Source organism: Cyprinodon tularosa, unplaced genomic scaffold (assembly GCF_016077235.1).
Source record: "Cyprinodon tularosa strain WSP-4 unplaced genomic scaffold, ASM1607723v1 ctg199, whole genome shotgun sequence".
NCBI lineage: Eukaryota > Metazoa > Chordata > Actinopteri > Cyprinodontiformes > Cyprinodontidae > Cyprinodon > Cyprinodon tularosa.
Window position 1 is genome coordinate 1657697 of NW_024038729.1, and position 15212 is coordinate 1672908.

The 15212-nt window shown below is 39.3% G+C and overlaps 1 protein-coding gene across 3 annotated transcripts in view; it reads right to left on the reverse strand.

The window, feature by feature from the left end:
- Positions 1-568: 568 nt before the first annotated feature.
- Positions 569-15212, reverse strand: part of hs3st1l1 (heparan sulfate (glucosamine) 3-O-sulfotransferase 1-like1) — a 47690-nt gene continuing 33046 nt past the window's right edge. For all 3 annotated transcript variants that reach the window (XM_038284044.1, XM_038284047.1, XM_038284045.1), the window contains one exon: positions 569-2036. In XM_038284044.1, the coding sequence (XP_038139972.1) occupies positions 917-1858 (942 nt within the window). In that variant the 5' untranslated portion in view covers positions 1859-2036 and the 3' untranslated portion in view covers positions 569-916. The remainder of the gene's footprint in view (positions 2037-15212) is intronic.

Genomic DNA, 15212 nt, shown 5'->3' on the forward strand with positions numbered 1-15212 from the left:
AGAGCAGAGAGATCACATGAATATCAGATCCCAGCGGAGCTGTAGCTTTGGCTGCTGTTTAAAGTCTAATCAATGAAAGAAACATGACCCCTGTCTATTTGTTGTGGGAGAAGACGACAAGCTGTTTCTGGGAAAACTGCATGCTTTGTGCAATTCAGGAAAGTGAGAATATGTAGAAAAGGCATCGATGCAGATCCAGTGTCATTTGTAAATAATTTACAAGGCTGTTAAGCTTATGATTTAATGACCACATTTAACACCTGCGCAAATTGTCGAGCAACGCAGCAGAAGAGGGGAACAGAAGCTCTGCAGATTTGAGCTTGCTGACTGTGAAGATCTGACTGTAGCTGCGGGCGCAGGCCACCTTCAATGTCCAAAGCTATTAGTGATTCTGTAGAACTAAAGTGCTGCTCCAGGGTACCCATTTCCTTGCATTAATGTCTACCTTGCACCCAGCAAATCAAAGGCTTATTGTAATGCCTCTGCTCGTATCTCATGCTCTCTGAATAACACTTGTTGGTGGAAGCTGACACTTTGGAAATGACAGAACAGGAAAAAAACACAAATGTGCTGTACATTTTAAAACAATAGTTTATTAGTAAGAACAAGAAGAATATCAAACAAGAAAGTCGGGCAAAAGTTAATCAGTTTTACTAACTCATTTTCACTGCTATCTCACAAGCCCAATGTTTCCAGCAGGGAAAGAAATAACTTAATCCTGAACCTTTGCCTGTAGTTACATTTTTTTTGTCTTCTATATCTTCATTGTGTAAATATAGAACTGTTTTGCTGAATCCAGATTGTAAAAGTAATCAATAAGAGATTGCTCTTTTCCTAATGTACAGTGTGTGTAAAGTGCTGCTTTTTTCGTCCTTATGTAGCGGCTCTACAGAGTCCCGTCAGTGATGCAGGTTTCTTATTGCCAGCTGAAGGTGCGCCTGACCATCCGGAAGAAGTTCTGGTTGTGTTCCCGTAGGTAGGAGCGAAGCTGCTGCAGGACAGTGCTGTTAACGGAGGGGTGAGGACGTCCCTTAGACTCATGCAGACACCGCTCTCGTCCGTCACTCCGGATGCAGTAAAACCCTTTGGTCTGGTTGAAGTAGAAATTGGAGGGAACTATCCTTGGAGGCAGGTTCAGGAAGCGCTCCACCTTCTGAAGCTCTGGCAGGGGGTCATGGATCAGAGCATCCCCATCTACTATGTGTATCTGCTCCAGAGGGAAGTGCTTCAGCCAGTTGCGCATATGAACATCATACAGACTCCTCTGAATAGCCTTGTAGCGAATATTAAGGGCTCCATTGCGCACTAGAAGGTTCTCAATAGCTTGCACTGGTTTATGGTTCTCCAGCCGGTTGAAATAAACCTGGGTGTAGTCAGAGATCACCCGCTCAGCTGGGTCACGCAAGATCAGCAACAGTTTAAGGGATGAGTTCATAGAACAGATTCGTTCTGGAGCGAGAGGTGAAGTAAAGTAACCTGGAGTTTTTTCTATCGTGATTTGATCAGGGTATGAGTAGGGCATGAGGTCACGGTACCACTCAAGACCCTTAGCATAGTTCTCATCCCAGTCAAAGAAGTGCACCTCAGTGGCGGCTGCAGCAACCTCAGGGTGTATGTCAAGCATCTCCAGTAGTGCTCTGGTTCCCCCTTTTCGTACCCCAATTATGATGCTATGAGGGGTCCGTTTGGTTGTCCCTGGGGGCGGGGATGAAGTTGCATCCTCTGAGACATTGGCATGTAGAACTGGATCAAGGTCTATGGCATCCAGGGCAATACTAAAGCTTGCCTTAACAAGCTCAGATGGGGCAGCGTATGTCTGGAGAACCAGAAGAAGAATCGATACCAGAAAGGAAGCCATAGGGACGGACTGATGAGTGAAAACTGCCACACAAAAGGAGAACTAACACAGAGGTTTAGCTTTGGCCAAGATGTGTCTGTCGGAGCTCAGTGTGAAAAGGAGCAGTTAGAAATGCAGACTTTCCCTGCTTTTGAATTTGAACTGGAGGAGGAAAAATCATTGGCAGTCCGCAGTACATCTGTGGAGAGAGGAACAAAGACAAAAAGAGGAAGAAAAGGCTTTCAGAATTCAGGCACATGAAGCAGAATGAATGTCTTTATCATACTGAAATGACACTTTCCGCATTTCCCTGAAAAAGCAATCCTGTCTTAAATACAATCCATGTCTATCAGAAGTGCTGCGTCTCAAAGGGATAATCTCGCATTGTCGGTCTTTTACTCTCTGCGTAGATCCTCCACCCCCCAATCACCCCCCCCCGAGCCCACCTTCCCATCTGCTTTTGCTCCTTACTCTATAAAGTCATTTTCAATTGATACCGTAATTTCTCTGGCTGAAAAACACTTAGTCAGACAGCTCATCAGAAAATGTGTCTGAGATATGCAAGTGTAGCTGAAGGCCAAAAGAAAAGTTTCCACAGCTAGGTGACTTTGATTTCCTATTCATGTCAAGAGGGATCAATAGCAAGGCAATGAAATTCAGAAAACAGAGAGGGGAAAGGATTTGGGTGAGTTAAATATGAATTCTAATAATGCCCAAGACCTCTTGAAAACCTTAGGAAAAGTCTAATCCGTCACCTTGGCTTTTTGGAGTTCACAATTAATCCTTCAGGGTTTTCTCTTTTCAAATTTTATAGACAAATTTTAAATAGTTTTCTGTTAGACAGAAATAACATGCAAGGGGAATATTTGCTGATAAAAGCAGACATCAGATAAAACGGCAGAGTAAATTCTTCAAATCTTGTTTAGAAGTATTTTCGAAGGAAAACCAGTTAAGAGAGTTGTCCCTACTCGGTGCCAGTCAAAACACCTGTGCTTCAGAATGCAAACTTCTACCTTTACCAGCAAAGGTTACAGTAAGGTAATCTTTTCTTCCTGGGAACAAACTGCACCGCACCAAATGTTATCAGAAATGAACATGCCAGACTGAGAATACTCCTTCTTCCCAAAATGCTGGCTACAAATTGCTTACAAATCCTTAAAACACATTTTTAAAATACCCCATCACAGTGGAAATACATTTGAAAGGAAATTGCACTGGATTTCAGAACAATTTGAGTTATTTTCTAAAGCTTCCGGAGGTGACATTTAGGACTGGGGAGAAATGCTGCATTTATTAAATCTATTTCTAGGTTCCTATTTGGTTATTTCCATGTACAATATTTAGGATTTGTTTCAGTAACACCTAAACATTTAAATCACTATGGTACATAGCACCAACGTAGAATAATTTTACACCAACAAATCTAATTTTATTAAAGGAAAGTATTGATTTTTTAAAAACTGTTGTGGAACTATTAGCCTTAATTGAAAAGTAAGTTAAAAGTAAGCAAATAACCTGAGATTAGGAATCCAAACCAACACAGACATGTGAAAGATTATGCCGTATGTATAGGTGCAAAGATAAATAAGAAAAACAAAGAAGATCTAAATCTTCATGCACAAGATCTGATATATGAATTCAGTTCACCTGTATTGACAATGATTGATAAATAAAAAACTTTACAAGTTTTTCATGGCAGAACAATACGGTACAAAGAAATAACTTATTTTACCAAAAACGCAAAGTGGAAGATAGTGAACGAGTTACGTAAATTCAAAGAGAAAAGAAAATATAGCCCAGCTTTAAGGCTTTTTACACATGTTTCTAATATGTGTAAATAACAGGGGTGGATAAGGTATATCCATAAGGTATATCTATTAGGGATGGAACGGTTTATGAAAACCGTCCGAACCGTTCAGTTCGACTGTCTCGGTTCGGTTCGCGTGTGTTGCATTCGGTGCATGCATTTAGAAGGACCTACGATGACGGCGGAAAGAAAGTTGTGGATAAAAGTGCAACAGTGTGCAAGCATTGTGCAGCACGTTTTGTTTATGCTAACAGCAACATGACCAACATGTCATGCTAACCCCAAAATCCCACATACTCCGTCAGCGCTCCGCTCCGCTTCGCCCCGCTGCACTCCAGACCGCATGCACAAAGCAAAGCCTACAGCCTCCGCAATAAACATATACAGAACCGAACGAATAACCGTGACCACGAAACCGTGAACCGAACCGTGGATTTTGTGAACCGTTCCACCCCTAGCTATATGTAAAATTTCAAAGTGATAAGAGTTAACCTGAGACATAATCCACAGTCAGACAAATAGTAAATGATCTGTACGTATTTAATGCTTTTTGATGTCAGGAGACTTATACTAATACTTTGTAGCCACAGCTGCCCTGGGGCTCACTGACAAAAGCCAGGCTGCCGTACACTGGAGCCACCAGTCTCACCGACACCATCAGTAGGCAATGCAGGTGAAGTGTCTTGCCCAAGGACACAACGACACTAAAAGCCAGACCCGGGGCTTAAACCGTCAACCCTTTGATTAATGGGTTAAGCTCCTACAGCCAACGCCACTGTTGCCCTACAAGACAATACCATTTATTGTATGGACACTGCAAATATATTACTTTTTTTAAAGGTTATTTCTTTTAACCACAGACATCATAAGACTCTGTATTAGGATTTCATTTTAAACACATTCAACCAGTTTCACATTATTTAGACAAAATACATTTTTTTTTCTTTTCGTTGTCTACAAAAAAAAACAAAAATTTTTTTTTAGGGTGAATAAAATGTAATAATTTAAATACCTTTTACACACAAATTCAGAGTTGGCACAAATTTAAAGATAGGCTTATAGATGTGCTTGAAAATTTTCACAGTTGAAAGTTTAGAATATAATAGAATAGAACATTATTTTATTGTCCCACAATGGGGAAATTCTGACCTTTACAGCAGCAAAAAGATTATACAAAAATTGCCACACAAATGTGGACCTTGAAATTTATAAAAATAACATAATAGTGAAGAGTTAAAAGATAAACAATAAAATACTGTACTGTGAAGTATTTTAACAATATACAAACTGTACACCCGGAGAATAAATAACCCATATACAGCTATGGACATTTTTACAGGAATGGATATTTGAAAATAGCAGCAACATCAGAGATGTGCAAAATGACAGCAGCATGTTATTTAACTGAATATAGTGGTAACTGTGCAGGGATGAAACCAGAAATGTAAAAAAGTCAACTATGTCGCATGACAGTGGCATTTCACAAGATTATGAGAGTAACAAATAACCTAAAAACTGTATCCATCTGGCCAATGTGACCTGCAAGGTAACAAAGTAACATCAGGTTCACTGCTGACAACTTTCAGGTTATTTCGAGTACATTAGTCATCGTCCTCCCATGACTGAGGCATTTTGTGTTACTGTTTTTGGTTGTTTTCTCTTGTTTTTTTTACTAAAGCTTTAAAATCCCAGAGACTGTAAGCAGGGCGGCCCTCACTCTGCATCTGTCCATATTTTATGTAAAAATAGGATCAGCAAAAGGTGATGTATATGTGAAACATCTTTGCTTAAATCTGAGCACTTATGTTGTATTTGACCAAGTGTAATTATAAATTCTCTGCTTGCAGAAAACTCTGCCTTGTCTGCATTTTATTCACAGAAGCTGTTCTTCTAATTAAGCTTCTTTGATGAGTCTTGAAAATATGTGCTGTGCATTTCTATGATATCACTATTGGCCTTTCCTTCACCTTTCAGAGTCTTTCATCCATACAAAGGTGATGATACAAGGCTCCTCACTTCACACTTCAATTGTTGGCTTGAGAGTGAGATGGTTCTGAACGCAGAACAGCCGACATGCCCTATAGGCCCTGGTGTTGTGCAGGGAGGCACTTATGTACTGTGACAGGCGCGCCTGCCTGTCAGCATTTCCCTGGCAGAGAGCTGCCAAGTCCAATGGCTGCAGCCGGGCAGGCAGACGAGCTCTCTGTCTATTCCAATATCCCCCAACCTGCTCCTCTCTCTGCATAGCACCACCTGGAAGGAGCTGCTGTTTCAGATTCCTGGATCTTCTGACTTTATTCAGCTTCTGATAGATATTGTTGGGGCTTTTCACTTGACAAATTGTAGTCATTATCTGGTAGCCAACCTAACAGAGGCATGTTCAACAAACACAGAGCTGTGGAATGTCATACAGCATAGGTTTGCAGGGAAGAAATGTGGCCCCGTGGAGTCTTGTGACTAGTATACAGCATCAGTTTGTTGTGGCTCGCTGCAGCTGCACAGAAAGACAGTTTAGATTTTGATCTTAGCTCCAGGCACTTTTATGCTTGTGGGGTTTGGGTGTTTTGCTCGTACTTGTCCTTCAGGCACTCTGGAGGCGTACCATCATAATCCTACTGAGGGATGACCATAAAATGTGCGTTCAGGCAGCAGGTTACAAAAATGTGGAAAATAAGCCAAGGTGAATGTGGTTTCACTGATATACATTGTTTTATAAAACATGCATTGCAGAGCTGCAAGGACCCCGAACCACCGCTCTTACTGTTTTGGTAGCCAAGTCTTTAAAGTCTTTTATTACAATCCAGTTTTTTGTCATTTGTTTATAATAAAATCTTAAGATTCCGGTCCAAGCCAAATCTCATGATTTTTATCTAGAGCACAGGGGAACTTTTTCATTTTTCATTTTTTTTTTTTTTTTACAAAGTCCAATGGCTTTGGTTTTCACAACATTAAAATCCTTTTGTCAAATGAACCATTAAGGAACTCAACCTGTTCTGCAGCCATACCAAATATCTGCTTCGACCCAGATATTTGAAAAATGCATCTTATTGAGGCAGTGCCCAGTGGACCAGGGAACGTATGAGAGGATTCACTGGGTAAACATGGAGATACTTTTATAATAAGGTGATTGTATAATGTGGAGGATTTTTCTCTATCTTCATAAAGAGGTAATTGGGTAAAAGGAAGGTTCTGCAGATGAGGCCAGTGGCTCTGAGCTAGCCAGTTTGAGTTCTGGCTCTAGAGATGTCCCAAACCACTGGTGCAGCTGAGCCTCCTGAGGCATCCAACTCAGGCCCAGCTGATTTTTGGATAAGTCATCATTTGAGCATTTTGATAACTTTATAGTAAATTATCCAAAGTCAAGTCTAGAGCCTTTCATATAAAACACACGTCACATCTTTTTTTCTAAGTCAAACCCCAAGTCATATGTCCAAAGTCCAGTGCTAGTCTTTTACTCAATGTTAAGCATCCAATTCCAAATCAAATTTATTTTTATTTTTTTTGTAGAATCCTACCTCTTAAGTTAGCTTTTCCTACTTTTTTTCCGGTCTGTAGGATCTTGTCCTTAAAGGAATAGTACACCCAAAACATGATTAGCCTTCATTTTCTACTCACCCCCATGCTGAACAACACTCTGGAGTACTTTTTTGATATCTCAAATGCATCTGGAGATCTGGGAGGCTTCTTGCTGTCTGCTGACATTCAAATAATGGAGGTCTATGGTGCCCGAGACAGAAAGGTCCATAAAAGTCCACAAAAAACGTGTCAATATTCCTCCATACTGCTCGTCCAATGTATTCCAAGTGTCCTGAGTGGGTAGCATCCAGAATTTACTCGAAACGAAGTCATTTAGAATGTTTTTAGAGCATAAACAGTAGTGCATAGGATTTCCTGAAAGCGCGCGCCTGCGAGTTCACGACGCTACGGAAACCGCGGCAGACCAAACCAGATGAAAGTGCGCATTCAGCTCGGCAAAGACGCTGAATGCGCACTTTCGTCTGGTTTGGTCTGCCGGCTTCCATAGCGTCGTGAACGCGCAGGCGCGCGCTTTAGGGAAATCCTATACACTACTGTTTATGCTCTAAAAACATTCTAAATGACTTCGTTTCGAGTAAATTAGAAAATGAAGGCTAATCATGTTTTGGGTGTACTATTCCTTTAAGTTCAAGACAGGCATCTTGTTTCTGATCCTACATGCTGAAAGGGTTTTTATTTTTTCTGACATGCTGACTCCAAAGAAGCTCCCTTAATGGATCTCAGGACAGTCCTCAAAATCCTCTCTTGTATTTAGACTTAGAAATTCATGTTTAATTAACTTTAATTTAACTTTAATTTCCCACAAAAAACTGAAATATATCCAATATTCAACCTTTAAAATATTTTGCAAACAGATTAATATGCATTGATGTTGAATTTCTGACTAAATATAAAAGGAACTGCCAAAGTTGTTAAAGATATTAGTGAGAGATTTCATATATTTAAATAAGTGTAAAAATGAGGCACTTCAATGATGTAAAACAGGGTTAATGATTATTTTAAGACATAGAGTATAAAAAGACTTCCACACAATTCTCTCTTTCCACCATCATGAGCCACTAGGACCATAATAAAACATTACTGCTAGTTTTTGGTTCACCGATCCACAGCGCTGATTGAGAGATATAAGGTATTGAATAAAACTTCACTAGAAGATTTGAATTAGTCCCAACTATGGACAACTAAGTTGGTTGACGGCTGACTGTATCTATCTGCCTTATTGAAAGTCTAATACAAGTGCATCAAGAGTGCTATAAACCTTTGCATTTTGGCAGAGGCTGTCCTTTGCTTTATCCAATTAACAATGCTGTGAATACCTCAGCTTTCCTGCATTTATAGGTGTTTGGTATTATCACAACAATTTCAACATTAGCTGATCCTGATGATACAGTCAGCAGCTTTCTCAAATGTAGTTTTCCATTAAAAGGACATATGTTCGGCTGAAAAAACAGTGACAAACCTAATAAAGGCCTGAAAGTAAATTGTTAAGTATTGTTGGAAAAACTATCCCGCTACTGCTAGCATACAACTACAGCTTTAATACTTCTAGAACATTTAAGCAAAACTAAAGTACCCATCTCTATATCAGTCAATCCTATTACTTTATTTAATTTTTTTTTTTCAACACTGGAAGTAAGAGAGCAGGGGAGCAGGGATCACTTCGAATACAGTTTCCACAGATTGGTACTACAATCTGTGGAAGGCAGAGGGGAGTGGAGGCTCTTAGGCCCCGTCCACATGAAGCCAAACCCTGGCCTAAACGCACACATTTTTCACCAAAGCAGCCTCTCATCCGTACGAAGCCGGCATTTCGGGGGTCTGTAAACGATCTTTTTTTTATTCAGCCTTCAGAGTGGGAAGATTTTGAAACGCCGTTTTCGCGTTTCCATCTTTAAGCTCAAACCGCATTTTTTTTCTTACACGCATGCGTCATAGCGTCGCCTCTAAACACGCATGCGCGACACAGTATCACAACAACAATGGCACCGTACTGTGTTGAATGGTTGCTGCTAATGCTACTCACCCTGCTGTCGGGCTTACAGCAGAATCTTCTTCTTCTGGAATATCTCCAGGAAGAACAGAGCAATATCGACGACATAGTTCAGCACCTGAATTTGACTGAACCACGAAAATGGACCCGCAGGGCAACCATGTATAAATATTAGTGCGCATGCCCAACATTTCGTCGCCTATTTTAGCTTTGGCACCACAGCGCCACTTACAGGCCTGGCATACATTTTGCAGCGTTTTCATGCATTCGTGTGGACGATCACATTTATTTTACGTCTTTGTCTTTACGACAAACGTTCTGGAAAATATTAGCATTTCGTGTTTGTTTTGACTTCGTGTGGACGGGGCCTAAAAGCTTGGAATCCTTCTAAGTTCGAGCCCCACTCCCAAAGACTGCCACTCTGGGTCTCTCAGCAAAGACCCTTGACCCCGGGTACTGCACAATGGCAGCCCACTGCTCCCCAAGTGGGATGGGTTAAATGCAGAGAGTTTTCATTGCTCTGTACTTGTGGCAGTGTAATGACAATAAAAGCTGGAAAAAAGAGCCCACTTATGTGCAAAATGCTTTCCTGCTGTTCACACAAGACACACTATTTACCTTTGAATGGAACGATGAAGCCATGTTTGGTAAGATTCTGCAGAATTCCTTTATCATATATCCACTTGACCACCACAACATGCACAAAAGCAATACTTGCTGACTATTTAGTCGTTAAAGCTATCAGTCAGCGGAGCAGTCGAGATGCCTACAGCCAGAGCAGACAGTCAGTCTTTATATCAGAGAAAGGCAGCAGAGTTTTTAGACTCCGTGGGAAGCCGTGTACCCTCTAATTAACCCAAACAACCCCCTCTATACATCTACAGAACTATTCCTCAATCATATTCAGGACCCCAGAAAATTAACTGTGGCTTGCAGCAAGTACTGTAGGGAGCGGCTAAGTTCTATTTTTTAATAACTACTCATTAGAGATGTTAGTGCAGAAATAATTACAATTCCAATAATGCTTGATTGCAAAGAACATCTTTATTAAACAGGTTCAAAGAAGGGACTTATGAATATCAATCAAATAATTTAACATAATATATTAATTTAATCAATAATGAGTGGCTTTTAATTTTTGAAATGTCAAACAATTAAACAAAGCTGATACATATTGTTAGAAGGGGATGAGTTGCTTTTCATCACAGGTAAATAAATGGACAAAACCAAGTGCAAACTTTCCCTCTTTGCTGTTCCTGCATCCTGTTGTTTTGTTAGTTATTTCTGATTTCCTGGTTTAAAGCATTGTTAAGGCTGTCTCCTGTCGGATGCTCTGACCCTTCCTTCAAATAAGCCGTCTCTTGGGACAAACAAACGTACAAGCACCTTCATCCTGCACATTCCCCTCTTCAAATTTTTTTTTTTCCATGCAGTTTCTTTCTAATACAGAAAGAGAGAAAAAAAAAACATAACATTTCCCTTCTACACACATCTAACTGTCACTCCTCCATATATAGAACTGGATTTAAATTATGAATGAATTTCGGTTTAGGTCTGACTCACTTTAACAGTTTATTTTATACTAATCTAAAAGTTTGGGATTGAGTTTCTAACCTCTTTATCAACAGTAAACTATAAATAAACCGTTAAACCATCCAACAGGTTGCATTGGTAGGCAGAGGAGTGCTGCTTTCAGAATAAATCAAACAAAATAATGAGTAAGTAGTCTTCCTTTATTTAAGTAGTATAATCTGTTCTACATGTAATGGAGCATCTGGTTAGATAGACTTGTTAAATCTTACAGTTGATTGGCAAATGCTGATGAATCCTTGGAATATTCTCCTCTGGGGCCACCTGGTGGATAGAATATTGGAATCTAATTTCATTACTATCTGAGCCTCACTAAATAGCATAACATAAGTCAAACATTTAACATCTGCAGACACTGATAGACATGGCATTGATCTTCTTGTAAAATGTTGCAGGGGCTACAGGTCCCGGAGTAGAAACCACACAAAAGCATTTGACTATTTTTTCTTTGTAGGATTGCTTTGCATTTAACTCCATCCAACCCGAACATCTCCACTGTCCTTACCAAAGAAAATCATCCCAAAAGCATAATGCTGTCAGTGCATCTTTCATGGTGAAAAATATGTTTTCAGGGTGGGAAGCAGAATTGTTTTTTTTTTTTTTTCAAGGTTTTTCAAGGTTCGTTAAGTTAGAGCAGAAGTAACCAATTAAAAATCAGCGGGGCCCAAATAACGAAGATCAACAACCAGTAAAGGTCCGAAGACATTTTTAATTATAATCCGTTACTTTAAACAGAACTTAACACTGAAATAAAATGAGGTGTTTAAGCATCCATGTTATACATTGACTTTTTAAATAAAAAGATATTAAAAAAGATTTTTTTTTTTTTACATTTTAAAATCTGTTTTTTTAAGTAGAGAACACAAATCGTTCAGTTTGGTACAATTTCCCGATTCACATTTTTTTTTATAAAACACCTGAATTGACCGGTTGTTGTTTATTTTTTTGTTTTTTATGGCTTAATAAGAACAGTGGGCTTTATGCTGACCTATAAGGCTTTAAACCTGGGTTTGATTGGTGACAGAGCCATTCTCAAGCACATATCAAGGTGCTCACTCATGAGCCTGGATCAATATTTGTTTTTGATTCTGTTCATGGTGGAGAATCCTGCTTTACAGCAGTAGGTTCAGTCAAACATACACAAAATGTGTAGGGTCATCTTTGAGCATGCCATTTCACTTTTCTATCATCAGTTTACCGCAGTCCACATTTTCTTTTACTTTTTCTCATCGTTTTATTCCTCTCTCCCATCGCCAGGCTTGCCACAGGTTTGCCTGCTGTGTCTAAAAGTAGCTGGTAGCAGGAGCAGCCCTGATCGACACAGCTCATTGGCTAATTTTTATCACCTGTATCCTGGTCCCAGAAACTCTGGAGGGCTTTACCGTACAAACAGGATAAGCTGTGCAAATGAAGTTAGACGCTGTCGTCGAACAACATGCGGTTATTTATAATTTATTGTATGTTTTAAATCAAGTTGGGTACGGATTAGCCAGCAGGTGGGTCCGGATCCAGACCGCTGTCCGCTAATCGGTAACCGCTGACTTAGAGCATAAATTGGTATTCTATTGACATATAAACAATTGCATAGTTAATAGTCACCATACATAGCATACAGTAGATTGTGATGTATTGTAAGTATCCTAAAGGTTTCTCTGTTTTTTTTTTTTTTTTTTTTGTTCCTTCCTTTCAATTTTTTATAACTTTTATTTTTGCTGCAAGTTTCAGGAAAATAACTATGTGTTCAGTAAATTGTATTCATCTCAAACTTCTCCCCATAATGTTCTTTTGCTCATTCTTCATCTAATCACAAAATTCTCTGAGTATTGATAAAATTAGGAAGCTAAAGTTTTGACTCGGCTGTTCCTTCATGGACAAAAGATATGAACTTACTCCACAATTGTATGAAAGATTAACTAATGATATAAACATCTGCTCCTTATATGATCACTCTAGGAAGGAAAAACAACTTCCCTTTGTTTTCAAAGGAGAAATTACACAGCAGCAATATTTGGCTATTTGTGGAGTGTATGACTAAGACAATGACCAAAGTCACGCCCACATGTCAGCACAGTCATTCATTAAGAGGGTGTAATGTGTTATTTCCTGGTGCACCCAGAAACAAGAGGCCCCAGGCACTAATTACAGTGGCTTAACTGTGATCTTTTATAGGCTGATTTAAACTTTCTATGTATGGTTATTTTTTTTCAGCGACTCCAGTTACTGCAGACTATTTTACTGTGTAAGGACGGCGATTGCAATTACCAGTCCTTCTGCCCACTACCATCTGTGCACACATCAAGCATGAGCCATTGGACTTCATGTGTTTTATACACAAATATATGTTGGTAATGCATGTGCAAAACAATTGGCAACATTCAGCAAACAATAATATCACATGGAATTTAGTATGATGCTTAGGATAAGGATCCTTCACTTCAGCAAGAGTCGAATCAATACACTGAGATGTGTGAATCTCACCATGGCAACAACCTTGTAGTTACCTAGCTTAAATGTATTATTTTTCCCTTGCTAGCAGACAAAAGTAGCCTTCATATCTTTGGCCGGGCCTATTCCTGTTTGGCTATGGCATTTGTCAAAGACCTTAGATTAATGTCAAGAATCAGCTGATATTGTCTGGATTTCCCAAAGGCATTTCTTTGCAGATAAAATAGGCAGAGTTGCTCATTGTGCTCGGATGAGCGGAGCAGACGGATCCTAAGGACACTGAATCACTCAGAAAAGCGTTTTTCTCAAAAACAACAACTATGAAAGCGGATTCAATCAGAGAGTGGCCTGATGAGCCTTATTCCACTTCTGATAAAGCACCCATACTGTCTGCTGCATGAACATTCACTCAGTGCAAAGGAGGGCTTTGCACTGAGTGAAACAGATCAAGCTAAATTTTTCTCTGCCAGTCTAATACTTGTGTAAATCCTATCATGCTTCTTCTGTGGTTTGCACAACTAGTGATCTTCTCCAAGGGAATTACTCCTGTCTTTCACAACAGGGAACCCTATGAAAATGCAGACATACAATAATAAAAACAAATGCACTAACAACCTTCCCCCCTTCAGCTTTAGTGCGATTCCTTGGAATTCCACAGTGTTTCTTCAGTCTCACAGGCATCCTGAACACTGCAGTATAAAAATGCATTATGGATGAACTGCTTGATGAAATAAAAAGCAGAGCATCTTGTAATGAACTGCGTTAATCTTTGATGAGTTGGACTTGTGTAAATAGTTTCATGATTTAAGCTATTGTTAGACCTTCTGACTACATCAGCGAACTAAGAAAAACAGAGTCAAAGAGAGTATCGGCTATGTTCACACAGCAGGTCTTGGTGTTCTATTCCGAGTTTCCACACAGCAGCACACTATTTACGGAAATAATGATGAATGTGGCTGTCATTTGAGGTCTTCAAAAAAGCTCTGCTGAAAAAGAAACGAAAAAAAAAAAAACAACAACTATAGTTGATGTCTTTGTCTCTGTGTTATTATTACATTCTTGAGTGATGGGAGCCGACAGTATCATTACGACATAATCAAAAAAGAAACAAGGTAAGAAAGAAAAAGCACCAACTATTAACAACGGGCTGCAATGGAGCAGTAGTTTACTGCTGCTGCAGTTAATTGTTAATAGTCTGTGTAGATGCGTAGTGGGAGCCCTGGCAATGACATATAAATCAACAAAAATGCATAACTGTTCAATCTGCAGATTCGAAATGTGTCCGGTTTAAAACCACATATGGGGGTGGCTCAAATCAGTATTTTTGTGGGGGTTAAAAGATTAAAATTGGGCCATTCAGATTACTGTGAAAAAGTAAAAAATGAGTCACATGTTAGCTAAAAGACCAGATTCAGGTTACATTTACCTGCGGAGTGAATGTAGCCTTGGTCCTTTATGATCCCTGGTTTAATCATTTAACTTTTACTTTAAGGTGAGATTTATAATTATAGAATTACTTGTCATGTTTGGAGTAGTATGGGACCAAAATACAGTTAGGTAAAGGTAAAAAATACAATCTTTTGGTAATGAAACAATAAGGAAACTAGCAAGACAACTCACCGATATAGCAATTCATAAAGTGCGTGCAGGAAATCAGGCATGACCAGGCAGGGAAACAGAAGAATCTAGCAATCAACAATGACCAACAGAGCGTTTATATGGGAGAAAGAACAGGTGCAGAATATGAGGAAAATGGGTGAGCTGAATCAACTGAAAAGCATTAAGGCTGAGGGAAGGCAGCCCAGAAGGGACTAATTATGACTGGAGCTAAACAGAGATATACAAAATAAAGAACTAAATCTAAAAGAACAAATATAATACACATGGAATAAACTAGACAGAAGACACGAATAAGAAAGTAACACTTAATAGATTATACACAAAACACTGAATAAAGCAAAAATAATGCATTTAAGTACCAATAATGAGTAACAATCAATAAAATC